General features: G+C 44.0%; 2 protein-coding genes across 2 annotated transcripts in view; both read right to left on the bottom strand.

The window, feature by feature from the left end:
* Positions 1–1,419: 1,419 nt before the first annotated feature.
* On the bottom strand, positions 1,420–2,496 carry LOC112991936 (large ribosomal subunit protein bL17m). The gene is made up of 3 exons (XM_026114767.2): positions 2,221–2,496; positions 2,076–2,144; positions 1,420–2,004 (listed from the first exon to the last, which is right to left on the bottom strand). The coding sequence occupies exons 1-3, from the start codon at positions 2,392–2,394 to the stop codon at positions 1,732–1,734; spliced, it is 516 nt and encodes a 171-aa protein (XP_025970552.1). The 5' UTR covers positions 2,395–2,496; the 3' UTR covers positions 1,420–1,731.
* Positions 2,497–3,572: 1,076 nt separating this feature from the next.
* CCBE1 (collagen and calcium binding EGF domains 1) overlaps positions 3,573–26,789 on the bottom strand; it is a 110,648-nt gene continuing 87,431 nt past the window's right edge. The window contains exons 4-11 of the mRNA XM_064500484.1: positions 25,359–25,493; positions 24,546–24,683; positions 19,028–19,134; positions 12,054–12,174; positions 9,964–10,103; positions 9,836–9,871; positions 8,506–8,541; positions 3,573–7,625 (exon numbers count right to left, since the gene is read on the bottom strand). Coding sequence (XP_064356554.1) covers positions 7,392–7,625; positions 8,506–8,541; positions 9,836–9,871; positions 9,964–10,103; positions 12,054–12,174; positions 19,028–19,134; positions 24,546–24,683; positions 25,359–25,493 — 947 coding nt within the window. The 3' untranslated portion in view covers positions 3,573–7,391. The remainder of the gene's footprint in view (positions 7,626–8,505; positions 8,542–9,835; positions 9,872–9,963; positions 10,104–12,053; positions 12,175–19,027; positions 19,135–24,545; positions 24,684–25,358; positions 25,494–26,789) is intronic.

Here is a 26,789-nt window from a genome sequence, read left to right as displayed (position 1 = left end):
CGCTACTCTTATTCCCTTGACAGATGCCACACTCCTCTTATTCCCTTGACAGATTTTTTTTTTAAAATGATTCATAGTCTTCAATTTTATATCAAAACAGTTTGTCAATCACTATCCCTCCTCTTCTAAGCAAGTGACAGGTGGGCAGATGAAAGGAAACCAATGCAGTGCTTAAGATCTTACCTGTCAGTTTCCCAAAGAAAAGGTGATTTGCTGAACTATTTTAAATAAACTGGCAGGTAACACACGCATATCAAACAGGGTTCAGGTTTCTAATCTAGATTATGCAGGTGAAAGAGCATTGTCCTCTGCTTTCAAGGTTTGCAGTAACCATATCACATTGAAACTCAACAATGGAAAGCTTGGGCAGCATCTCTGCTCCTAAAGCACAGCAGAAATCTCCAGAGGGCTAGGCTCAGCATACTGGGTCATCAGATTGCCAGTAATACACTGGGTATCAGTTTACTAGGGTGAAATACCTATTAAAGGAAGAAATAAAGATAGGTTATTATTCTTGAAAACAGTTTGGCATTAAAACCCCAAATGGGCTTTTAATAATGTAGAAGCTATGCAGCAGTAGCAGTTTAATACATCTCTTCTGTTGAAGGGAAAAATATCTGCTTGAACAAGATGTTAGGTCATCATCCACAAGGAGTACAATTTCACAGTCAGTAGAAGTATAAAAATTTTCCTAAGCTCGCTCTCTCTACAACATTAACTTTTTCATAGTAACCTCCCCCTCCCTTTCCTTAAACAGTATTGTGCATCTTTAATTTCTCACTGGAACTATCACTGGAACAGAGAAGTGGTGCTGTGTGAAATAAGAATCCTGAACAGAGAACTACCAAATTCCAAGTTCTTTAACATCATTAGATCTCATCTTTCTACACAGCTCACACTTTATGTATGCCTACTCAGTCACCCCCAGCTTGTGACCATGGGGTGGGAGCTTTCAAGTACAAAGCAAAGGTAAAACTAGCACTTGAAGTTTCACATCTCAGGTACAGCCACTATCCCTTTTTATTCTAACACCACAATATGGCGGTTTCTTGAAACCCTACAACTGAGGCTGAGATGTCTACCAGTCTCAAGTCAAGAGTAATGACTATTATCCTTGCCTGCATTGCTGCCTAATTATAATACAAGTCCCTTTGGTGTTGCCACTTTTAAAGCCTACCTCAGTGCTACCACTCCAGTTTGCATTCACCATTCTTTTGGCACAGCAAAACTAGCCTAATGCTTCACTGAATGCCCAGCCCTGAAAGCTTGCACGCTGGCTTCTAGTGAAGACTTAGCAGCTCCGTCACATAAGCATGGAGACATAGGGCTGTAGGACCAGAAACTGAAACACAGCAAGGTTTTTGTTATAATAAACTACTAAATTATCTATACTGGAATATAATCAAAACAGTATCAAACTCACTTTCTGAATAGTGTTTATTTACACAAAGAACATCAACCATCAAGGCTCCCAGCTTGATTTCCTTCTCTTGCTCAATTGCTATTTAAATCACAGGAAAAAGGAAGTAAACCTCAAGCTTGTGCCCCTGTTATGATAATTCAGGGCTGGGAATGAACCTTGAGACCTCCTAGGACACTGTGCAGTCCTGTGCTCTGGGACAGCAGTGAGCTGCCCCTCCAGGCGAGCCTGCTGGTCTCACGCACACGTGGCTCATGCCAAGCCCCATCCCCACGCTTGCACAAGGCCTCCCTTGGAGAAGAGAGGGATGCCTACACAGCGGTGCCCTCGGGGACGTGCGGGGCCGTGGCCCGCTGGACATCCTCCCGGTAGCCCTTCAGGAGCTGGTTGAGCAGTGTCTTCTCGGTGTCCTGGCGCGTGCGGATGAGCGGGGGGAAGGGGTTCCCCTTGAGCTCAATGACAGCCATCTTGGCGCGGTCGAGGCTGTCCCGGTTGGGGATCTGCAGCAGGCGGGTGTACTTGCCGGCGTGGGGCTGGAACCGTGGTGCCAGCACCTTGAACAGCTTGTGGATGAGGTCCTTCTCCTGCGGGGCGGCAAGCACAGCTCCGGCACCGGCACTGCCGCCGCCGCCAGGGGGGCCAGGCTGGTACTTACCGTCAGCCAGAAGTCCGCCATGCGCATGGCCTGCTCGTCGGTGTCCCCCCGCTTGGCGTAGTCGATGAGCTGCGGGGAGAGGGGAGCCGTGAGGGGACACAGCGCGGCGCGGCCCCGCCCGGCCCACCCCGTCGCCGCCGCTCACCCGCTCCGCGTAGCCCCGCATCTCGTCGGCACGCGCCCACGGCGCCTCGATGCGCTCGTGCCGCACCAGCGCCGTCACCAGGTTGCGCAGCAGGTCGAGGCGCGAGCGGGGGCCCAGGCCCAGCCGCCGGTGCACGCGCCCGTGCGAGATGGCGGCCGCCACCGACAGCCGCATCCCGCCGCCTGCCCGCCGCCGCCGCCGGGCACCACGGGAACCGCCTCCCGGCAGCCCCCGCGTGGCACCAGCGGCGCCGCCTCCCGGCAGCCCCCGCGCGCCGCGTGGCACGCCGGGAGCTGGAGTCCGCCCCGCCCGCGCGGCACACGAGCGCCGCGGTACCGGCGAGCCAAGGCCTGTAGGCTCACAGGACCGCGGGTCTCCGGCCCGGCCCCTGTCCGAAGCAGGCGCAGCGACGAGGCGGGAGCTCGTTGCTTGCGGGGGACACCGCGCCGAGCGCGGCGCTCCTGTGCCGCCAGACGCTGGCAGGAGACGGCGAGCCCGGGTACCCCCTCGGATCACTGGGGAGGAGGGGAGGCCGCACTGGCCAGCGGGGCCCGGACCCGCGTACCGGGAGGTCCGAGCGGGACGGGGCAGACGGGCCCGGCCGACGGGGTTGAGGCAGCCCAGCACCCCCTTTTGGGGGGCGGGGGGGAGGTCAGGTGCGGCGCAGGCTTATGACGCCAGCAATTCGTAGTGCGCAGGCGCGAAAGGAGGAGGTGCGGGTGGGGCGTGCCGCGCGGCATGCCGGGAGCTGTAGTTCCCTGCCCCGGCGGGGCGCCATTTCCTGCCGCAGCCAGTCCGGCGACGCTTGCGGCGTTCTCGGGGCTAGGCCGTGGCGAGCGCCCGGGCAACCCGGGGTGGCGGGCTTCTCTGCCGCTCTTCACCGCAGCTGGGGCCGGCGGCGGGACGCTGCCCTCGCAGGCCGTCTCTCTGAGCTAGGGGTGAGGTGAGAGACTCAGGGCAAGCGTGAGGGCTGGGCGATGGCTGCCGGAGCCTTCATCTGGTCCCCTTTCCCCCACCCACTACCGGCGGTGGGATGCCAGGGGAGCCTAATGCCAGGCATCTTATCTAAGGCTGCGTGGGGAAGGCACTGGGACCTGAGTCCTGTCGCACTCAGTGGGTGTTGGAGGCCGCCATCATAACAGAGCAGGGGGGTAAATGCCTTATTTCCGCAGACACAGAGACACAACATATTCTGCAATAGCGTACGTCCCCGTAGTCCTGCCCTTGGCAGTGTGAAGTTCAGCTCCAAAAGCAGTGCTAAAAGATGGCGGGAGGAGGTTTCCTGTTGCTTCCGACCAGCATTCCCATTTTTCAGGAAACAGCTTACATAACAAAAGCAACTACCAACAGCATAAGAAAAATATCTTTGTTATTATGAATACATCATAAAAATCACAATCATTTTATACACATTTTAGTATTTCATATACTTATATAAATAAAGTGAACAGTATAGTTATTGGAATGTGTAATAGCAACAAACATACGGATTTCTATGTGAAATTAAGAACTTCCTGGACCCCATCCCCATCTTTTGTTGCTTCACTGGGGTTTAACATACTAACTCTGAAATACTGATAGAAAAAATGTTATTCAAGCTGTGATACCAACAATAATTCCAGGGATTACTTTACTTCCAATTATAATCAATTTTGCTTTCCTTTTCCTGTTTTAGCCTGACCATATAGGAATTCTTTTGTGTCAGTATTTCAGTTTTGTAAGAAATGCTAATCCTGTATGTACTTGGCACAGTGTTGAAAGAACATTTTCCCGGCTTTATGATTTTGTTAAACCCATTAACAATCAGCATTTTCCCATCACTACACGCTCTTGCAAATGTTTCCATTAAATATATTTCCAATATTAATAAAATAACAAACTCTTTATTATCCTTCTGCTTATAACTTGATGTCTTAACATCAAAATAATCTTTCTAATAAAGTTATACATAGCATTTAACTATATGAAACAAAGTTGTCATGTGCATGAGCCTAGTAACAAAACTAGACATGAGTGTAGATGTTTCTACATTCTTATTTTGGGTTCTTAGTGGGTTTTTTGATATTTTTGGAGGCATAAAGTAATAAATAATTTGCAAGCTAATGGCTTCCCTCTGTCTCCAGTAACCAAGCTTAAAATTGGAAGTGTTTCATCTGGTCTGGATTTATAAAACTTTAGGTATGAAGAAAATTTTACCTTTCTTTCTGAGTATCTGTGTGTGTTTCTCTAGAAGATATCTTAATAAAACAGTTTCTGATACAATCTCTGTATAATGAAAGTTATCATATGGTTAATCAGAACTAAAATGAGAAAGGTCTGTACAAAGATCTTGACGCAAACAGAACGCTGAGCCTTCCCAGCCACCTGTGTTCAAAGGGGCTCTCCCTGCTGGAGGGATTCCTGTGTCCCCTGGAGTGGCCTTGTCTTTGCCGTAGCATCCCTGCTGCTGAGACTCAGCCAGCTGCTGGGAGTCTATGGACAGAGGAGGGCAAAGCATAGGGACAAAACCAAGGAGTGCTTCCATTTTCCTCTTTTATGGAGGAAGCATGCCTGTTGGAAACCCAGCTCCAGGCTGTAAAAAGTCATGATGCAGACTCTAGAAAGGGAAGTTACTGAGGTCCACATTTACAAGGCACTTCAGTATGTGCCCAGGGTGATGTTTGTGAGGCTGTAGGATGACTTTCTGCACTTAGAGGCACCTTTTTTTTTTTTCCCCTACCTTTCTGGTTCAGTGTCAGAATTTCCTTTTTGTGGATATTTCTGTACAGCAGGGCATCCTTCCCTCCTTCCTCTCCCCTCCTTCCCAAAGTTTGGTGATCAGACTGTAGAAACTTCTAATTTGGTGTTTATATTTGGAAAAGCAGAGCTTAGAACTAAAGCAAGTGCCTTTTTTTTTTTTGGACACTTACTGCTTGTGGGTAGGGGTGGGGGGGTGAGGATAAAATGTAGTTGCTATGTAGGAAGTGTCTCTTTTAACTTATTGGACAGTGTCTGATGGTCCAAGAAACTGCAATTATTAATTCTGTAGTAGAATCCAGCAGGTGATGGGGAGGGTAACGTGGAAGAGAGTCAACATACATAATTTGACATTTGACAAATGTACTTAAAATTGCTTATTGATGAACTGTGTCATTTATACCTAACTGCCTGCTTGAAACTAAGACAATAAGATCTGCTGTCCTAGAGCTTCTTTCAGTCTGCTACTATCAGACCATCCCTTTTTCCGTCACAAGCTTCTCCCTAGATCTCTCTGATTTCCCCATTGCCTGGTTCACAAGTTTACTTGGATCTGCAGCTGCTGGGAGAGCTCCTCCCGGAAGAGAAGCCTGAAGACCACAGGGTGAGAACACTCATTTTTCCTAAGCTGCCACCTACCAGTGATTTAGTCATTGCTTTTTTACTATTGATGTACATATAAGGTGAAGAGAAGAGGAAAAAAGAACATTAATATTCTTAAAACTAATGCCCTTGCTTGTGGCATGCTGATGGTGTGGAGTTGGGAAACAATTACAGGAATGAATGCATACTCTTAAGGTACTATACAAAAGATACTAAGGGTCTAGATAGCCAACTGTGTATACAACATGACCGGTACTAGTGGGACAGGGATTATGCCAACTGTCTTCTGGCCCAGAGAACATGGAAAGAATTCCAAACCTGTACAAAGGATCTGGAAAGAGCCTGCTTACATTTTTCCCTATATATATTTTGTTAGAACATGCAAGTCCTGAAAAACCTGGCAAAATGAGAAGTTTTTCTTTGCATTTGTAACATAGACAAGTCCCAGCACTGAACATACTGTAGAAGTAGCAGCTACACAGATACAACATGAAATTTAAACATTTTGTGCTTAAGATACTCCTTACATCATTATCTTCTAAGTGTGGCAAAGTCCTCAGCAGCTGTGGTAAAATCCAAAAGAAATGGTAACATACATCATCCATGAGGTATGGTCTAACTCGTGCATCCAGTTTTCCAGTGTAAAAAAAAAAAAAAAAGGCATTCCCTTTCATCCCTCTTTACAAATACAGGATCCCCTGTGTGCAGCACCTCACCTCAGCCATCCAAGTACCAGTTGAAGTGTTTTGCCGTGTGCAGACCTCCACCTACTCATACTCCTTGGATATCAAGCCAAATATACTGCAACTCTGTGTTCTAGTTCTGTGAATGCCATTTAGATTGCTCTCACACGACAGAGGAACAAAACCGATGACAGCTCTTTGCAAACATGAGGCCTCTCTTTGATCTCAGTTTCACTCAAACTTTCACCAAAGACGAAAAACACCCACAGGAGCTGGCTCATTCTGCAAGGCTGGGGTTGGTTTGGTGCTTGCCTGTAAGAGTGCTTGTTTCACTTATGCTGTTTTTCCTGCTTCATAAGTTTCCTGTTCTCTCGCTCATCCCTGCTGTGATGTATCCAGTAGCAGTCTTTTGAGGAAGGGATCTGGCTCCCACATTGAGCAGCAGGAGAAGGGTAAGGGAGAAGTAGGGGTAATTTAGGACAGACATCTTCTTGACTCTCATTGCATAATACTCTGTAGCAACACAAAACTGAATCATTTCCAAGTCACAAAGCAGTGCCCTTATATCACTGCTTCTCCATATTTTTTGGCCTTTTTCTGCCATGATAAGGCGTATTAGAAGGAGACGTTTCAGTTATAGCTGGCCTCTGCTGTAAAACAGGGATCCACCCTTCACACTTTCCTAAGCTTGGGTACACTAGGTGAGAACTTGAGGTCAGTGATATAATTCATTTACATGTATAAAGTAACTCTGGACCTAGGTTTTCATTACTGCTGTCTTTCAGAGGTGATGTCCAGCTATCCCTCCATCCCTGGCAAGAGTCTGGATAGCGGGTCATTGGGACACAGAATCAAATGTAAGTAGATGAGATGCTGTTGTCTGCGCCATTAGCTAGAGCATGCCTTAATCATGCTAGCCCTATATGCTAAAAAGGTGTTCCTGATAATCTAGATACAATGCAGAGTGCAGGCTTGATGATATGGAATTACTGCAAGGAGGCCACCATGGATCGAGAAAGCTACAGTATGAGCAGCATGGTTGGGGAAAAGCAAAGAGAAAATTGGGAAATAATATATATATATATTTTTACATTGTCAGTGCATTTTTATATTGAACAACTCTAAGGGGCTCTTTTTCAGTAGGCCTAGCTAAGGATGGGCTGCATTCTGTATCCCGGAGTCTCTGGGTGCTGCCCGTGGTTTGTAGTCTTCTCCAGATCCAAAATCTACTGTGTCGTGATAGTTTGTAAATTCCTGAGGTAATGGAAACTCCTCTGTTGATGAGTGAGTCCTGTGTCCAAACACTCTCTCTTGCAGCTCAGCAATGTCGTTTCTGATGTCTGCCATCATCAGCAACAGGAAGTCAAATGAACCTGGTGGGCCCTGCAGTCACAAAGCAGGGTCATTAATAATATTGTACTCAACTCATAGTTTTCAAGGATGTTGATATAAATACCCTTGCAGGGGTAATTCAGTAAAACTCCGCTTCATATTGGTCGCCTGAATTAAAAGGTCTCTCCTTGAATCAACCTGCTCAGGAAACAATCTTCAAAAGGCAAATGTTTTAGCAGAGAGAGCTTACATCTAAAAGACGCTTAGCTCTTGTTACTAAACAGTTCCTTCACTATATCTTTTCCCTAGCAGCATTTTAACACTCCACAGGAACAGAGGAGATAAATCTTGTAAATTATTTCTTTTTAGCTGACTTCACAGTGAAGTACACTGTTTAATACTGGGAACATGCTGTTGCACACACTGCTAAAAATCCATTCCATCAATGAGAAAAGACTGTAAGAAGAAAAATTTTAAACAATTTCACTTGAAAATAGATCGTAAATTTCCATCCTTCTCCAGCTGACTTGCTTAAAGCCAATACCTTGCCAAAGTCCCAGAGAAAGACTAGGGGCAGGTTTTTGAAAGGTTTCAGGGATCAGGCTACCAGCAGCAGTGTTGGGTGAACGGTAAGAACTAGCTCTCTGTATAGGATCTCATGCTGCTGCCTTCTGATTGTGTCCCACCCACTGTTGTAGGGCAGAGACACACTTAATCCCTTCAGTGTGACACCCCGCAAGGGAGGAGATGTGCGAGCAAAAAGATTTGATGAAAACAGGAAATTATTTTCTTTGAAATAACCTTTTCTGTTCATGTAAAATGTCATTCACTGTGCTCACAAAACAGGAGAGTTTTTTTTCCTTTTGGCTGGCCGCCTGTTAGTAGCCAACATTGCTTTGTTGTGAAAATGTTTGCTAAGAGCAATACTTACAGGTATCCCTTTTGGTCCTGGTGCTCCTCGCTCCCCCTGTAATCAATACCACCTCAGTTAGTTTGCTGTGACTAAAGGAAACAGAAAAAAGCACAGTTTGCCTCAGCACGCACTCTTACTGTCCCCAGGCCAAGAGTCATCAGCTTACACTAACCTTGCTTGCTAAGAAAAAGAAGACCTTAAAAGTAGTCCCTAGGTTCTCAGAGGTTGGCAGACCTCACACTGAGAGCCACTGGCCTGAAGCGCATTTTGGGGGAATGAGCAGGTGGTTACGAGAGTCAGGATTTGCATGGCCACTTCTCTTTGTAAGTGGATGTCTTGACTCCCTTTTCTTTTTTTTTCCCAGCTGCAGTTCTGGGGCACTTTCTAGTACGCTTCATACCTGAAACCCCTGTCCTGCCAATTTGCAGCACCCAGGTTTATGGGCACTGCAAAGCTTATGCCTTGGCCAAGCTCTGACTGCCCTCCTCCACTTCATGTGAGACTTGCCCATGTTCATCTGCCCTAAATAGATAACAGATGCTTCTTTGAACAGAAACAGAGACAAAATCCAGAGTAGCAGCACTTCATCTGTCTGTGCTTCACAGCCCTGGGGAGATAAAGAAGAATCTTCATGGTCAAAATAAGTTTGTTTGGGTCTTTTTTTTTAAATAACATACATCTGGCTTCCTGCATGTATTTTCTTTGCTAGCAGAATTTAAGACCTGGCCCAACATCATCGCCAGTGTCTGCAGCAGTCTGCAGCAATAAAGTTATTATAAAAAAGTAACCCTGTTACAATTACATGATGCATTACACCTGCTGGGAAAATGCTAAGTAAACATGTAACATTGAGATTTTGCAGGCCTGCTCTGGTGGGCCATTGTGAGGACAAAGGGTGAAAACACGAAGAAAAAGTGAAGTGGGAATAAATATACTGGGAGCAATATAGAAAATTGCCACTGACTCTAGTGGGAGCAGAGTTGGGCACTTCTGATTTTCACCTAGAGAGTAATGAGCCACAGGTAATAGAAATTTGCATGAGAACAGTCTAATGAAATAGGCTAAGGCATGAAATTCTTCATGGAAAAGCCAAAATAGCTGTGCAGAAAGAAAAGGAGGCTGCTTGACAGATATCCTGACAGGGCTATTTGCTAGACTTGAGGAATGGGAAGCAAAAAATAGCAGAAGGAAGACACGAGGGGATGGGGCAACAGGACATTTTCAGCATAGCAAAGGAAATGAAAGAGGGTAAAAGGGAATGATGGCAAATATGTGGAGGGTCGCTGTAGTGAGCCTGCACTTCATGTCCACATGTACCCACATTGTGGAAAACAGTACCTCTCCTCACCTTGCTACCGTCTCTCCCTGGGGCTCCTGGTGGGCCCTGCAAGAGAAAGAAAAGTGTTTGCAAGAATGTACCAGATTGTGGAGCTAAGCCCAAACACACAATGCATAACAGGAAGGCAGAATACTGACCACGGGGCCCCGTCTGCCCTGCTTAATATGTGATATGTCTGGAGATGGTCCCATAGGTCCCATTGATCCCCGAGGGCCTGGCTGTCCAGGAGGTCCAGGAGGCCCAGGAACTCCTTGACTCCCTTTTGGTCCTGGAGCCCCTGCAATCAACAGCAAAGGTTACCTGCCATATAAAGCATTCAGGACACTTCATCAGTGCAAGCAGGAGGGGACTGACAGCTTTTTTGAACCACCTAATGGACTGATCACCTTAACATCCCCAAACCACAAATCCATAACAACACAGCCAACACAGCAGTGATTTGAGACAACATTACTCCCTGCCACAGTGGCTACATGACATCTTCACAAAACAATTAAACCTGGTGTAATGAAGAAGCCAAAACTGCCACTGCCAAGTGGTTAGGCATACAGACTGGGAATGAAAAGAAAAGCAGAAATGCCTCATTTTCACGCAAAGAAGAAGGGAGCAGAGACACACGTCTCATGTGAGAAACATCTCTTTTAAAGAGAAAGCTTCAGACAACTTGTGGAAAAAATGGGTCAAAGACATTTACATGTGACTGGCACATAAGCAGTACTTTTTGGTCAGGGGCTGCACCTCTCTTTTGCCCAGTATGGGAGCGAGTGTATTAGACAAGAAGGGCTCTGTTCTTCTGTTTTGCTTCATACCATTTTCAGCTTCTATTGTTTCATCAGAGAATGCTATTTTTAGGAAGCATTCACCCAACCAAGTATATGTTTAGATCAAGAGAAACACTATGAAAAACAAAACAGAAAATGAGGGACCTGAAACAGCATTTGCACAAAACAAAACCCATTAAGGTGTCACTAGTTGAGTTGCTTTGTAATTAGAGGCGAAAGCATTTTTCTTCCTACAGAAGACATGAAGAACACAAGAAATCAAAGGCAGAGAGTAAAGGTGGTTCAGTGGGACAGAATATTTATGATAAGGATTTTCAGAAGGAGTATAAGCAAGTTCAAGGATGAACCTCTCTGACTCCTCTTGAAGACCCAGCAATACTCTTGTTAATCTCACGGACGAGGAAGAGATCAGCACAGATGATTTTCAAGCAGAAAAGATAATACTACAGTACCTTGGACAGCTCAGGTCATGGGGGAACCAGATGGGAGACATGCAGAAGCAGGCCTACGTTAGACAGATTGCAAGGTGACGCGCTGCGCGCTTCAGAGCCTGACGCAGAATCGCTAACCACATTGTCCTTGCACTTACGATCTACTGTAGACTGAAGATACTCATCCTCCAAGAAAATGAGATAAAGACTCAAAAAACAAAGCAAAACTGCAAAAGTGGGGATAAATGGGGATCAGTTCAGTAGATAGTAAATCAAACCAGGTAAGGAATATCAGCTAGTCTTCCTTAAGAATATTCCTGAGACCCAGAACATTTTCCTTGGATTCATTGCTAACCTAAAATCAGATCTGCATTCAACAGAGTTAGCAAATCTTTTAACATCTCTGGCCTCAGGTTGCAGAGTGTCTGGCTTAAGTTAAAGCTTTAGGAACTCTGTGCTTTTCTCATTGCTTCAACCTACAGCTAAGTAAAGTGCAGAAGGTGTGAGTGGAGTTTTACTTTTCTTTTCAGATTCCTTTGAATCGGCAACACAATATAAAATCAAAAAATGAATACTTGCAAAAACAGATGAGGAAAAATAAAATGATTGGCACAACCCCCTGCAAACCAACAGCACCTTTTCTGCTCTGCTAATGACAGTGAGCTAAAGTCATAGGAATTTCTGAAATGAAATGGAGAATGTTTAGGACAGAGCTAAAAAAATGGGAAATGTTAGCTGAAGCAGGTGAGATATCCCAGAGAGAGGGAGAAATATAATACATACAAAACAAACACAATTTGCATACAAAGAAACTAAGACTAAGAGACTAAGAAACAATAGACAGTTGGCAGTAATGACCAGACAATTTTTCTTTTTTTAAAATAAGTACAGATACAAATATAATAATAATAATCAAAGTATGAAACACATGAAATCCTGTCATGCTGGAAGATGGAAGCTTATTTGTATTCATGGCACTATTTTACACTCAGGTATCACCAGTCTGTACCTTACCTGGAGGGCCTCGTTGGCCGGGCTGCCCTGGAGGGCCAGGGATATATGCATTTGATGCAAGCACTTTTTCACCAGTGATTTGCTTGCTAAGATCAGCAGCATTGTTTGGTAACAAAGCAACCTGCATAAAACAAAAAGCACTGTAAGCCCTCCATCATTCAGCTGAATAAGTCACACTCTTGGTTAAGCTTTCGTGTGGACAAATATTTAAGTACTTTAGAAATATATAAAATCCTTATTGGTATCCATGGTTATACCAACAGAGCTCTTAGAGGACCCGTCAGGACTGCAGTTCATATTACATCAAGCTACATAACACAGGGAGAAAAAAAACAACCATTTTCCCTGATCCTAGCAAAAGACAAAAGTTCTGCAGCTAGTACCTGTGGGCATGCTACTGGAAAACAGCTTTTTGCATCCAAATTGCCCCACAAAGGTTCAGAGCTTTGTAGAAAAGAACAACCAGAGAGTGAGCAGCTGAGGGAGGATGGGGGAGGATTTGCTGCACCAAGAGCTTCCTGCCACTTACCTTCTCCTGGACACTGCTAATGATTGATAAACACTGGTACAGAATGAATAAAGAGCTGGTGCACACTAGTGCTATTGGTCAAGGTATGTTTTTCTTTAGGGTAATGAAGCCTTTCCAGTGGGATGTGTCTTTCTCTTCTGGGTACTCTATGGTGCTTACAGGGATGGTTAGAGACCTGCCAAATGCCACAGTGTTTCTATGGGGGGGGGGGGGGGAAGAGGGGGGATGAGAATGGGAGGTGGGAGAGGGGAACTCAGCTGGGCATCTCCACCAGCTCCCTGGTCCTTTCTGTGTCACCTGGACAGTGATAGGTCTCCAGCTGTCATCTGGACTAGCTAGAGTGTGAACGCAAAAGCAAAGGCTTCAAGCTCACACATAACTCTGTCTTTCAGTCCAAATTTTCACTACTGTCCTGACAGCCTGGCTCTGTGGGTGCACCTGGAACAGCTGCTAGAGAAGCTTAGTGCCAAACCTTGTTCAGCTATGCTGGAGATCAGCTGAAGTCTGTGAGAAGTACCTGTCATGTATTAATTGGTATTGCATGCATACAGCTGCACCCATGAGGTGCTAAGTGCTTTCTAGATAGCAAAGAAGACATGTCCCTGTCCCAAGGAGCTTGCAGCCTAAGAAGGATGAATACACAAAGGCTGTCTTTCTGCAGCAGCTCTATCAGTGTTACTTTCCTAAAAGACAGTGAGGGCAGAGGAAAGGAAACACATGTTGCAGTAGTTGAACAGCCCCCCAGCCTTGGAGGTGTACTCCTGTGGTGTCAGCGCTCCAGGGTTCTCCGGCTGCCCTGAGGTCACCTTCACTATCCCCCCCATCCACTGTGGTTTAACTCTGATTTATTCTAATTCCTTGTCTGTCAATCCCCTGCACGTTACCTCATGCCATGACAAAAGCACCGGTTCTAGCCACTCTGGTTTTTCTCCACTTGATTCTCTAGTGGGCAGTCTCAACTAAGCTAATTAGTCACAGGAGGGATTCTCATCCCTTTGGTTGATGAGGACTTCAAGGGTCAGAGCAAAACTCTTTAATGCCCCCCTTTCACTAAGATTATGCCATCTCAGGCACATTAATCTCATTTAGAAACTCCTGCTTGATTGAAATGGGTTTTAGAAGACAACATGGATACAGAACTGGATTTAATCAGCACCTATTTCGAATGATTGATTTTGTTAAAAGTCTCTCTCTTTTGAACTATATTTTCGTCTTAAATTGTACAGTCTTTGGGGAAGAGATTTTCTAGTGGGATTAGCTGGAAAACAGCACAGACATTCAATACAATAGGTTTCTGCTTGAGTTAGCATTTCATTAGCTTCCTTAGGCTGACTTGACAGCTTTGAGACTAGTGGACAGTGGAGGCCATTTACCTGTGTAAACAAGGACCACATATTGGTATCTGCTTCTACATTGTAGAAATTTTCTGGCTCAGTGTTCCATCTCACTCTCACAGGATGAATCTTGTGCATGTACAAAAATAAAAAACTTCCTGCTCCTAATTCCATTAATTAATTTTGATCCAGTGAACTCTGATCAGCCATAATCCTTCACTGAAGTCTATCAGAAAGCATGTGACTGTGTTGAAGCCTGCAACTGCAATAACTCCTAAGCTAGCAGACTCCATTTTCAAGTACGTAAAAGATTTCTTTAACCTCTTGCCTTATTTTATTGTCCCAAAGAAAACTTTCTCCCTCACCACACACCTCCTGCCAGCATTGATGGGACCTCTTTGTAGGTAATCAGTACCAGCTGGGAAGATGTTTGGGAACCTTACTCTCACCTGTACATCTCTCTGACTGACCTCTATGCAGAAATCAGATGAGAAAACACGGTCATAGAGAGTGGCAGTCTACAGTTCCTTTCCATAGGGTGTTTTACATGACCCACGGAGACAAGTCTAGTTTTGCAGACCATACTATTTAGCCACATAGATTTCTGGATCTGATTGCATAAAGATGCCAGGCAAAAGCAAGTGAGAATATAAACTGCATAATATGATTTGAAATGCCATAATCCATTAAACATCAGGTCTGCTTACCCAGACTGAATACATTTAATAATAATGTATTTAGAGACATTCTGCAAACCTTTAATCTCCCCAGAGTCAGTGGAGGGGAGATGACAAACCAGGAGGCTGCTCTACAGCCAGGAAAGAAGATTATTAGTGGTTAATGGCCACATGTACAGTTGGGAATTTTGCCCTGCCAGATAGAGTGGAAGAGATATTTCAGCAATACCAGGGCAAATCTATCCCTGGGGCAGCTTGTTGCTTCCCTGAATGAATTTGTTTACTGGATAATTTGATGACAGATTCTGCAATGTTTTCATGGGAGAGTTGCATTAAAATACATGCTGACTCCTGCTATCTGATAGTGCTTTTAATCACCCGTTTGGAATTCCTTGCACTGGACTGTTCTCAAAACTCCTACTTGTTTCTGTAATTATTTGGTATACACCCACAGAATGGTTGAGGCTAGAAGGGATCTTTGGAGATCATCTAGTCCACCCCCCTGCCTCTAGTGCAAATCTAATGTTTGTAAAGCAGAATCAAAATAATAATGTTATGTACTTGCAATACATAGAGCAAACTTCTCTCAGAAAACAAGCCTTCAGTTAAGAAATGGTCTTTCTAGGGCAGCCAGTGCTGTTTGCAGTTTTGGGTTGGATGCACAGAAGAGTTTTGAAGGAAGCAAAAGTGAAAAAAAAATGATGGAAATGCTGAAACAGTTCCTGATGGCATTTCTGAAATGCATGGTTTGATTTTTCAGACTAGAATTCAAAATGCGATGACAGGAATACAAAGATTTGTCAGCCATTTGTGACTCAGGCTTTGGAGAATATTGATATTCATAAAACAAGATTACTGAGCTATAGACAAGTTAAATGACATGTAAGTCTTACAGGAATTTGGTAGATGCACTGCAACCGCACTGGAAATCAGAAGTTGGATGAGGGCAGTACTTTACAGAAGCCCCACAGGGTGTTTCTTAGGTCACGTGGCTACTCCTGAGAGCCTGCCCACACAGAAAATGGGGATCCAGCACTCTCACTGCTCTGGGTTGTGTCTTTTGTGTTGTCATCTTTGATTTTTCAAAGAAAAACAATTGCTTAATTTACCAATACCTGTGCAGCTTTCAGAGACAACATCCCAGCCACTGCATCACAGATCAAAGCATGGGACTGTTGAGGCTAAAGGGCTACCCCATGGCTCACAACACCTTACACCCTAGGCTGAAGAGGAAAATTCAGTAACTGGGGGCTCTCACAGCCACGTTGGCCAGGGACCGGCACCAGGAGGTCAGCCAGCCAGCTCCAATCAGTACACTACAAAGGCGCTTTTCCCCAGGCTGCATTCAGACTGTCTGGAGTGGGGTCCTGATTTGGGGATTTATTAGTATCCCCGCTGATAAATAAATGTCACTTACTATATAGTCCCTGCCGTGAATAATTCTTCAGATTATGTTGCAAATGGCCAGGCTGGAGTAGAAAGATGCATTTAGTGGCAAAGACTCAGCATGAAAAGGATGTAAAACTGTATTCTATTCTGCTGCTTAAATAAGATACTGACTTGTTCCTGCCAGCAAGGCTGTTTTAACAAATAACTTAGTAAGTTAAAAAAAAATCAAATGGCTGCTGTGAAAGCATCTACACATGCTTCCCCACTGAGTCAGCTGGACTTGAGACATACACTAGAACTGCCAAAATACCCAGGCTCTGGTCTAGCTCACTGCTCTTTTATGTCTCCTGGCCAGCAAATGGCTGCCATATATACTGGGGCCAAACCATGTGTTTTTGATGTTGACGCATATCCTCTCGGGGACTGGCTATATTCATTGGCTTAATTTCTATTTCACCTTTTAGCTGAACCAGGATCTTGGTCAAGAGTGACCTTGGCTTTCTCCATCTAGAGCTTCAAATCTTAATAGCACTTGGAAAATACTTCTTTTTTCCATGTGTGTGCAAATATTTGTGAGAGTAAGTTTTAAAGGAAGACAGTGCTAGAAACATGAACCCACCCCCACCCCCGCCGTGTTTAATGTTGCATGCTGCATCTGGAGTTTTGGGCAGTCCCTAGGAAATCTGTGACCTAGGTGATTCTGACAGTGTTTGATAGGAGTGATGCCAGACATAGATTTCTAATTAAGATGTTTAAACACATCTGTGCAATAGGCTCCAAAAATGCCCCAATTCCGAGTGCTGCACTGATTACTTGACTTTTTTAAATTGTTGGCTGTGTGTCAGCACATCAGTTATCTTCCCCTGCTTTTCCAGCTTTTCAGTCTTTTTCCTGAAAGATCTGAGATCAGCCTAGCACTGCCCAAAGTTTCTCTACTATATCATGAGGACAGTCCATCCCACTGGATAAGCCCTGCAAGGAGACTTTCTGCTCTGATACTAGAACTAATGTTTCCTGGATCTAGAATCTATGGTACAACCTTCTAGAAAGTACTGGTGCCATCACCTTCCTCCTTTAATCCAGTAGCTAGTGCACACTCCAGAGGTGGCATGGATTTGAGTTCAAACCCCTGCTTGCCTGAGGAGACCTGAAATCACACCTCCCACTTCCAGAAGCATACCGCAAGTCCCAGTCACAGGGTTTTCTGGATTGGATCCCTCTCAGACTCTTCTGCTAAACTTTATTTTGTATAAAGTTCATAAAATCTGAAAGCCTTCACCACAAGAGTAAAGACTCATTCCCATAAACTGTCTGGCAGAGAAGAATGAGTTATTCTGTGCAAAAACAGAGCAGCTTCAATCACCAATCACGGATTTTGAGAGATGTCCTCCTGAGAAGGACTTGGCCACAGGGAGAGGCTGGTGAAACATGAGGGCTCACCTCTCTTCGGTCAGAGGAGCAGTATGAGCCCTGATCTCCTCTCAGCATGGACAAAAGCTCTCCCCACTGTGGGGTAAAAAATGCTGGAGGTGTTGTGGGACCACCCCTTGCAGTTCTGTCTGCGTGAGGCACTATCCAGTGGGCGCCTTCTGAGAATGCCAAATAGATCAAGTCCCACAGGGAAGATCCCTGGTAAAAACTTAAGAGTATAGACCCCAACAAGACCTAGCTATGAGACCAGAGTGAGCCGCTTAGCATGGTCACAGTTACTGTACAACACAAGGCGTCCACAGTAAGAGGTTTGGAGGGTATCAGCTTGTAACCAAGCCAAAGTTTTTAGACGCTGCATTTTGAACATAGGCTCCTAAAGTTAGACACAGAAAATGTTCCATTAATTCAGTCCATAAGTTTCCATGAATTCTTGTACAAGCTGCTTGGCCAACAGTGTGATTCCAGGTTCCTCCCTGGAGGTCAGTGCAAGCTACTCAGCCTCACTTACTGTGGCTGGACGAACAGACACTCAAAAGCATGGCTTCTTTTTTACGCCATTTGGTATCCACTAGCAGGATAAATTTGAAAAACAGAATTTCCATCACACATGAAATTCTGTCTTTCCATGTTTGTCTTCATACTGATTCAGAAAGAAAACCTGATATTTTGAGATTTTTGAGATAAAAAGTATTCCAAAACTTCAATGTATCTCATTTTAGTAATGTAGCTTTCTTTCTTCCTAATAAAAATGCATTGAATGAATAGCATTAAATGCAACAAGTAACTATACAAAATTGTGTTTTGTCACAGTGAAATTAAATGAACAGCCTGGGTGAAATGATTACAGCCTATCAACATGAATTGCTTAGAAACATCCTGCAGAACATTTCCACTCCAGTGACTCTGAATGTTCTGAAGGAGATATCACCAAAAAAAGGCATTTCATCTGGATCTCTGCACTTGGCTTTCCAAATCCTGGGGTGGGTCCCTGGGTTATTTCAATTCTACCTAAGTGCAAAAGGATCACACATAGGAGCAAATAAACTTAAAGGCCAGGAGAAGTTTTTAAGTACATTATACTGTACTTCTAAGGACACAAAGATGAATACAAAAAAAAGTTGGGTCTGTTGTTGTTTTTTTTAATCAATATTAATGTATCTGCTAGTGATGTATTCATCTAGCCACACACCTCCTATTTGGCAACTATCCTGTATCAGCACCCTGTTAATGCAAAATCATGCTCTCCCACATACCCTCATCTGCAGAATATCTTGCACTTACATAAACTATAGGTGGATAAAGTCCAAAACGCTGTGCATTCAGAATGAATGGAAAGCAGAGGACAGTGCAGATTGCAAAGAAACCTGGGCTCAGATTGTGACGGGTGTTTGCCAGATTCTATTACCATGAGCTTGGTATAAACTAGCAACCTACTTACAGGCAATACAAAAGCATAAAGGAAGAAATGCCATTCCTACATGATTTTAAAATATGTTGCCATCATGTTTATGGGCACAAGAGCCACATGGCAGTGACAGCTCCAAACACTTAAATTTAAATTTGATTGTCATAAAACAACAGTCTGGTAAAGACATGACTGATCAGTGTTCATACCTTTTGCTTCAGTTGTAAAACCGTCTGCTTTATTTGATGAAATTCCTTACAAGAGGCACAGCATGTCCCTGGTTTTGCCGTGTTTTCAGATTTCTCAGGAAGCCCAGCTGAAAGAAAGCAGTTTCCAATAGGAATATAAAGATTCAAAGGAGAGCAATTCATAAAGTAATTGCAAAAGCAGCCAGCGTCTTGAAGGTTATTACATTTCCCCAGAATGTGAAAAGAAGAAGGAGTCTTGCCATTGATGATGCTTTGACTGTGAACTGCTGTGTAAGGCTAAGAAATTTTGCAAGGAGAGCTCTGAGCTCATTTCTAAAACAGCTGTTTCCAGTTAACAGTCCCTAAAGAATTTATTTTTTTAATACCTGAAAATGTTTACACCCATTCTTTTATCTTTGCATTTATGGTAGACTAGCCCTGTAGATCTGAACTGATTTACAGTCCCCTGAAGGGCAAATTTTCATATGCTATAAATTACAGTAAAATCCCTTACAATGTGGCCATTTCATTCACTTTGCACAAACTGCTCTTTATCATCACTGGTTATTCCTCCATGCAATGGAATCAGACTGATCAGAGACAGGAATTGAGATTAATGATAGGGATTTAAATCTACACTAGAGAAAAGGAAACACCAGTTGATACTATGCAAGAATGAATTTTTTCAAGCATCTATGACATGATTCAAACTGTAACAGATATTGCAAATGTTATTTTTGTCTTTTTCCCAGTCTCATACACAATGAATCAATTCTGCATCACAAACAAACAAGCACTGTTTTAACAGATGTCCTGTTAAAGAGAAATGTAGTTTCCAAAACACAGTGCAAAACTTATTGGCAAACTCTAGGTAAGCTTTTTTTCTTCCATTTATAGTTTTTGAGAAGCATAGAGTGTAATGAGGACCTGGATATGGTGTCTGGTTCACCTGTAAGGTATATTGGAAAAGTCTGAATGCTGGCCATTCAGAGCATACCATGTAATACAAGAACTCTGCAGGTGCTGCTGGTAAAAGCCAGAAAATCTTCAAAATCTTCAAAAAAGGATGAGCTAAAATGCACTTAGCTATTCTGTTGTATTTCTCGCTTGGACACACACTTGAATGTCCTTATTTGGGTCATCTTTTCATAAATGTGTACTGATTTTGAAAACATCTCCATCCCCCTTAAGAAAAACAGAACTTTTTCTTAGCACTGAAGATATTAGGTGGTGCTTGACTTCAAATGTATATACTTGCAGGGTCCAATAAGGACCATTGTACCCACTCCTATAACGGTCATCTAGGGACCATCAGTAATTTAGGACAAATTGATTTTCTGTAGGGTTAGTCCATTGGCCACTAAATCACATATTCCCGCTTTTAGAAGACACAAGCTTATTTCTTTTTTCTTGGAATGCCCTATGACAAATGTGCTTCTTTCGTTGTCCTAAAGCAGGTAGGAGAGGGCTGTAAGGGCAATGGGGTGGAATGGCCCGCGACAGTAAGGATGTCAGTATTACTGATGAGCTCAGCAGAGGATGAGGACCAGAGAAGATGAAGCAAAGGTCTGGGCGGTTTCCACACCTATCACCTGCCCGTGCCTGCAGCTGTAGACCAGTGTAATTTTCCAGTAGTCCTTCAGTCTTCATGTGAAGAAAACTGAATATGTGTCATCTGCTGGTTTCCTCACAGCTGTATTTCTAATGCAAATCAATTTGACTTTCACTTCTTCCAAAGCCTCTTTGTCCATATGCATTTCTCTGTTAGATTAAAGCAGCTGCAGTATGCAGCGGGGGCTTTCTTAAAGAGGAATTCATATGCCACAATTAGGGTACCCTGATATTTCTGTAAGCTAATTTTTCTTTTGACTACGAGTGTTTTGACATCTCCATTTTTGGACCTGTATAGGATTTACAGAGGCACATATATAGAGCGACATTAAAAGAAATTTTTTTTTTTAAACTCCGATAAAGTTTGTGTTTGGTACTAGTCTTAAACCAAAATTTCTTTTAATAGCTATCTTACCAAATGAATTCCCTCGCAAAATGCACACATTGTGTCAAGAAATGTTGCTGAAAGCAACGTACAGTCATAGGGAAAAACTGCCAGATCCTCTGCTGTTGGAAACCTCATGCAATCCCACTAGAATCAGTGGAATTATGTACAGATTAAGAAGCACTGAATTTGGCCTCTACTTCCATTATAAAATCTAGTTTATCTTCCAGGAGGATGCGGTACACAGGCTGACGACTATAGATAAAACAGGGCTGTGATAACCCATGGAGACAATCACGGCAGAGGGGGAGGGGGAGAGTCAGCTAATGTTTGGGAAATATCATACCACTGAGATTTCTGCAAATCCAGTTGGATTGACTTGTCTCAGGAAGAAGTCCAACAGTGTCACACAAGTGAGCGTGAGCTACATCCCAGGAGAGAGGTGGAATCCCCCTAACTCATACCAGACAGAGGTGATGATTTGCTCAGGAAAGGAGTCATCCATCAGACATTCCCTTTATCCCCATCTGATCCCATGTCAGGACCAAAATATGAATAAAGCCAGGAAGAACATGGATAAAGCCAGAAGCCACCTAGGACAGGCCAGAGGGGGCCGGAAGCAATTAGACTCCAAGCCACCCACGCTCAGTGCAGATACTGAGGTCACCTAAAAGGATAAGTTTGGCAAGCACTGAGCAAGACACTTATATAACCTGTTTTCATTGTACAAACCTCAATGGGGAAACCAAAACTATTTCAGAGAAGGTTTAAACCAGCCCCATTTTATGAAAGCTTTACAAACCACTAAGTCTGGGTTGGGAGTTATGTTGCTGTCCTTACACAGCTCCTTTCATCTAAGTGAGACACTGGTGAGCCCTGCAGCACCTATTGCTAAGAGAAGTGTTTGGAGAAGCCATGTGTTTGCTTCTCATGTGCTTGACGACTTTTGGCTTGCTGATACTGGACAAGAACAACAGCCTGGCGGGGGAGAGCTCTGCGGGGAGCTGTGCCGCAGGCGCTCTTTTCGTGGAGAATGCTTAGCTTCTCATCTGTGTTGTATTATCTGGGCTCAGCCTGCTGAGATGGTTTAATTTGCCTACTTATGAGTGGATAACTATTGTCTCCATCAAATGCAACATGACTGTGCATACGGCAAAAATTCTCCCTATTCCTGTGCCCCACTAACAAACCCAAAGCACTCCACCAAGCCACTTATCACAGCTCAGAGCCAAAAAGCATTCAGACTGTCCTCTCCAGGCATGGCACACTGAACACATAACTAATAATTCTCCATGAAACGTGCAGCATGGTTAAAGCTGGAGAAAGAGGCCCTACATGCATTTCATGGTCTCTCCTATTAAACTTCAGAATAAAATTTAAGTGTTCCAGCTACCATTAAAAGGGAATTGCCCACTATTTATTATGAGGTAATTCCAGCTTAGAAGCAGTGCTCTCCGTAACACTGCAGGTGCTTGGGCTGACCACGAGGTGGTGCGTTGTTATAGCCTGTTCGTTTCGGCTCTTGAAAATCCTGATTTTCTTCATGCTGACCGGTAATTACAGACACGAGCTGTGCAACAGCCGGCTTCTCTTTCATTTACACCAGAGGTCTGGCAAAGTTAGTAATATTATCTTGGAGTACAATAGGGCAAAAGAATAGAAAGTATCTTTACCTTCTTTACACAGCTCATTTAGGAAATTTTTGAGAAATTGTGGGTATTTAATTCCATATTAATTACTGGAACTGACATTTTTATGTGCCACGTACATTCAGTATAAAAATTGCTGTTTTGCAAATGTTAGAAGCTTATTTCTGAAGCCTTGAATATCTTGTATGATCAGTTATCCTGAATGCTTTGGACATTATCAGGAAATTTGAACTAGCAAGAGAAAATGTTAACTAAAAAACCTACTTGCAAGGGGATTATTTACATTATACCTTTTCCCTTAATGACTCTCAAACACTTATAAGGAAAACAAACATTTGAAAACTACAAGGAACAGTTAAGCTTAATGGAGTGTCTCCAGCTACATATTTTCAGAGGAAAAGCAAAATTATAAATTGCTCTTGCTGTCCAGTGGGATTTGGAGCACCCAGTGATGCATGTGTTCAGTCATTAACAGATGAAACAATGGTAAGATACCATTCATCAAAAAAAATTTTTTTTTTTCCCCCAGAGCACGGGTTGTTTCCTTCATCCTTTCTTTTTTAAAATGCTGTATCAGTATTTAATCTGAAGTATTCTAAATGCTGCTATTTAATAACTGAGATGAGGTCAAAAACTTTAAAATCTTTTATACACAGCACACACACCTTGAAACCAATGGTGAAAAGTAGGAACAATTCCTTGCTCTCTCTCTTTTCATCACATGTTACTTCCATAACAACAACAACAAAATCTGACCACAGTCATGAGACATTCAACTTACTGCAGGTCAGCAGAATTCAAGTGTTACTCAGCTTAAGTTAGCTATTGATTTAAATAATTCTTAAAAAGACGCTGGAATTCCCAGGCACACCTCTTCTGCGTGCCTGAATGCTCAAAGGTACTAACCAACCAACCTAGGGCCATTTGCTAATCTCAAGCATCTCTCATTTGCTAAAATACAAATTATACCCACTAAAATTAAATTAATTAACTAGTGAAATTAATGAAGGGTTATAAGGGTCAGAATTTGGCAAATTTTCTTCTGAAGTCTGAGGCTGAGTTTTATGCTCCAAACTAGCTATAGTCCAGGTTGGTACGAGAGCAAAATATGGCCACCAGCAGTTGTACAATCCCAGAAAAATGGTCTAACTTAAGTAACAAAGGCAAGTGTCACTTTTCAGCCACCTCTCCCTCTCCGGGGGGGAAGAAGCTTTCTGCATCCTTCAGCATATTAGTGCCCTTTCTTTATAACTGTGACTAGTGATTTACTGCCCTGTGCGTGTAGCTGATGAATGAATGACAAGGAGAACGAGCCGTAGGATTGCTCCACAGGTGCTTGAATGTCCAGAGACTTGGAGGCAATTTGGCCTCTGAGCAATCTGGGCTTCCAGAAGCAATGGCTGCATCCCCATTTCAGGACCTCCCAGCTCCAGTTGTGGAGTGGGAAGCAGTCCGATGTTGGGCTTGCCACAACATCGTAACATCTCAGAGGCCGCTGCAGGCTGGGGCATGATGGCCCTTCTCCTGGCACGGCAGGATGGCACCGTCAGCAGCTCGTCTCCCCGGCGCTTTCGGTGCTCAGAGCACCACATCTCTCACCTCTGTGCAGGACAAACATGCCAGGCCCTCAGAGGCCCCTAAGATAGTCAGTGAGAAGCTAAAGCCATGTTTCCTGCCAGCTTGGGCTGCTTCTGCGAATGCTGCTGATATGGCACTACGGAAGTGTATTACAGCATTTGGAGAGTGCACTTCCTTTTAAATAATTTGAGTCCACAAAGCTCCTATCAAATTTGGCATTGGCTGCATCACATTTCCATGGGTTTCCTCTCTACAGGAGATTAAATTCTTAAGAGGACCCTGTGGCCCAGGATCTTTAACATCCACTAGCATATACCTTTATCTCCTTTGGTGCATGTCTTCCCATCATCCTCCCGGGTATAGCCTTCATGACACTCACATCTGTAGCTGCCGACGGTGTTGACGCAGATCTGAGAGCAGAGCGTCCCATTGCTCGTGGCACACTCGTCGATATCTGCAGGAAAAAGTGTTCAAAATGTCCTGAAGCCGGGGGTTCAGACCTCGAATATAACAAAATACTTCCTTTAAAGGATCAGGAGATTTTGACTTTGAATAAATGAATAATTGCTGGCCGCTCAGACTAGAGCTCTGTGCAATCTGCATTATTATTAACACACTTGGCTTTTTATAGATGAACACCACTTGGCACTTTCTTCGCATCAGAGAGCGCACAAGCGAAGTCTGACTCTGCAAACCTTGGCTCACTGCAACAGCAAGCCCTGCAGGGCAGGATGACTGAACTGGGCGGCACTAGTCACAGAAAGACCGCTTGTAAAAGATCAGTCCTGAGTTAGATACTTGCCATCTGAATCGAAACCCAAGGGCTGGTTTTCAAAATCAGGCATGGCTATACTGCTTTGAGGGTTACTCTTAGAATTGCGCCCCTGTTCTTGGGTCAAAAACCAGAAAACTGCTCAAAATCTGCAGGGGGAATTAATAAAAGGAAAAATTACATCAGCCCAGACACTTCAAAGTGTTTCAGTGCATACGGCCTGTTTTAGATACTACATATATTCTGTAGCAGTAAAGGAAATAAGAAAGGCTTCAGATCTAAACTGACTGCTAAAAGACCTGAAGAAGCAGGATACATCATTAACCAGAGATAAACTTAACATGCACTTCTACCCACCCAAGCAGTAAGGCTTCTCTCTGTTTCTGTGCCTCTCACGGTCGTAGCGGTACCCAGGATAGCAGGTGCATAAGACACGTCCAAAGTTATCTGTGCACTGCTGTTCGCAAGGAGCTTCTGCGCAAACATCGTAATCTAGAGAGAGAAAGATATGGTTAGGAAAATACCAGTAGCAGTAGTAGCACTTTGACAGCAAACATTTCACCTCTATCTCTTCTAATTAATAACGTCTTTTTACATTATTTCTGAGGATTGCAGAAACCTAGAAAACATTCATGAAACATGAGCAACGTATTATGGCAAAACTGCAATTGCTAATTACAGCCTTACAATAGTTGAACTGTTTCTTAATGTTGGACTTTAAGAAAGGGGTACTTTCCCAGTTTACAGAATTTAGGAATTCTTCTCACAGAAATATTAAGTTACATAAAAGTTATTTGCTGTTTTACTCCACAAATGTTAAAGTGCTGATAGCAACATTTCCTATGCAAAATACTGGGAAACACTGTGAGGATAACTGCCAAATTCTGGCAGAAAATATCTCATAAGGGAAAGTTAAATAAAATCACACAGTAATTGTTCAAAACCAGCTATAACCCTTCTAGCAAAGAACACACTATTACAAAACCCCCATCACTCTTAACATTAGCGATGTGAAGATTAGGACATGATAAGTCACTGGCCAAGCTTGTCAGTGGAATCACAAAGGATGCTCTGAAATCTCAGCTCAAAACTAGGAGGGCAAATCTGTTTCTGATTTCACTGTTGTATAGCAACAGAGCTGAAGTCCAGGGAACCGACCTCACAGTGAAACAGAGCCTGGGACCGTGGGGCCGAGCCGGCATGCAGGACTCGTGTGGTTTATTTTGACCTCGCCATTAGCAAAGCAGAGCCTTGCCCGGAGATCAGGCGTGTTTTCACAGGAGGCGCGTCCCCATGCAGTGGATACGTCCAAATGTGCATAAGGCTTTTGTGTGTCTGGAAAGCCTCCCCTTCAGCTCCTGGGGGCCGGCTGGGTGCTGGTCCTGGTGGTCCTGCAGCACTGCTTTCCCATCTCTTAGAAACCCAACTCTGTCCACACATCGTGGGCAAGAAGCACAGAGCAACTGACCCAAGCAAGCTCTGTGGGAAGCGCTAGTGATGCATGGAAAGGCAACATGGGACCACAGCGACTTGCTCAGGGCCTTCCAGTGCCATGGGGAACACTTGCAGGGAGGAGGAAAGAAATACAGTAGTGTCCAGTCTCAAAACCACCTCAAGCATATCCCCCTGAAGTTCAGATTTTATGCCAGAACAAGTAGCAGTTTCTGTGGCTGTGTCAGAGGAATGTCATCACTTACACAGTGATTCACTGTGTTTGCCACTGCTGCATGTGACTTTCCAATACGGGGTACTGGAGGGCCACTGCAGAAATAGCCTATTCCTATTCCA

Source organism: Dromaius novaehollandiae, chromosome W, assembly GCF_036370855.1.
Source record: "Dromaius novaehollandiae isolate bDroNov1 chromosome W, bDroNov1.hap1, whole genome shotgun sequence".
Lineage (NCBI taxonomy): Eukaryota > Metazoa > Chordata > Aves > Casuariiformes > Dromaiidae > Dromaius > Dromaius novaehollandiae.
Note: the sequence above shows the minus strand (reverse complement) of the source record. Positions and strands in the feature narration are given on the sequence as shown.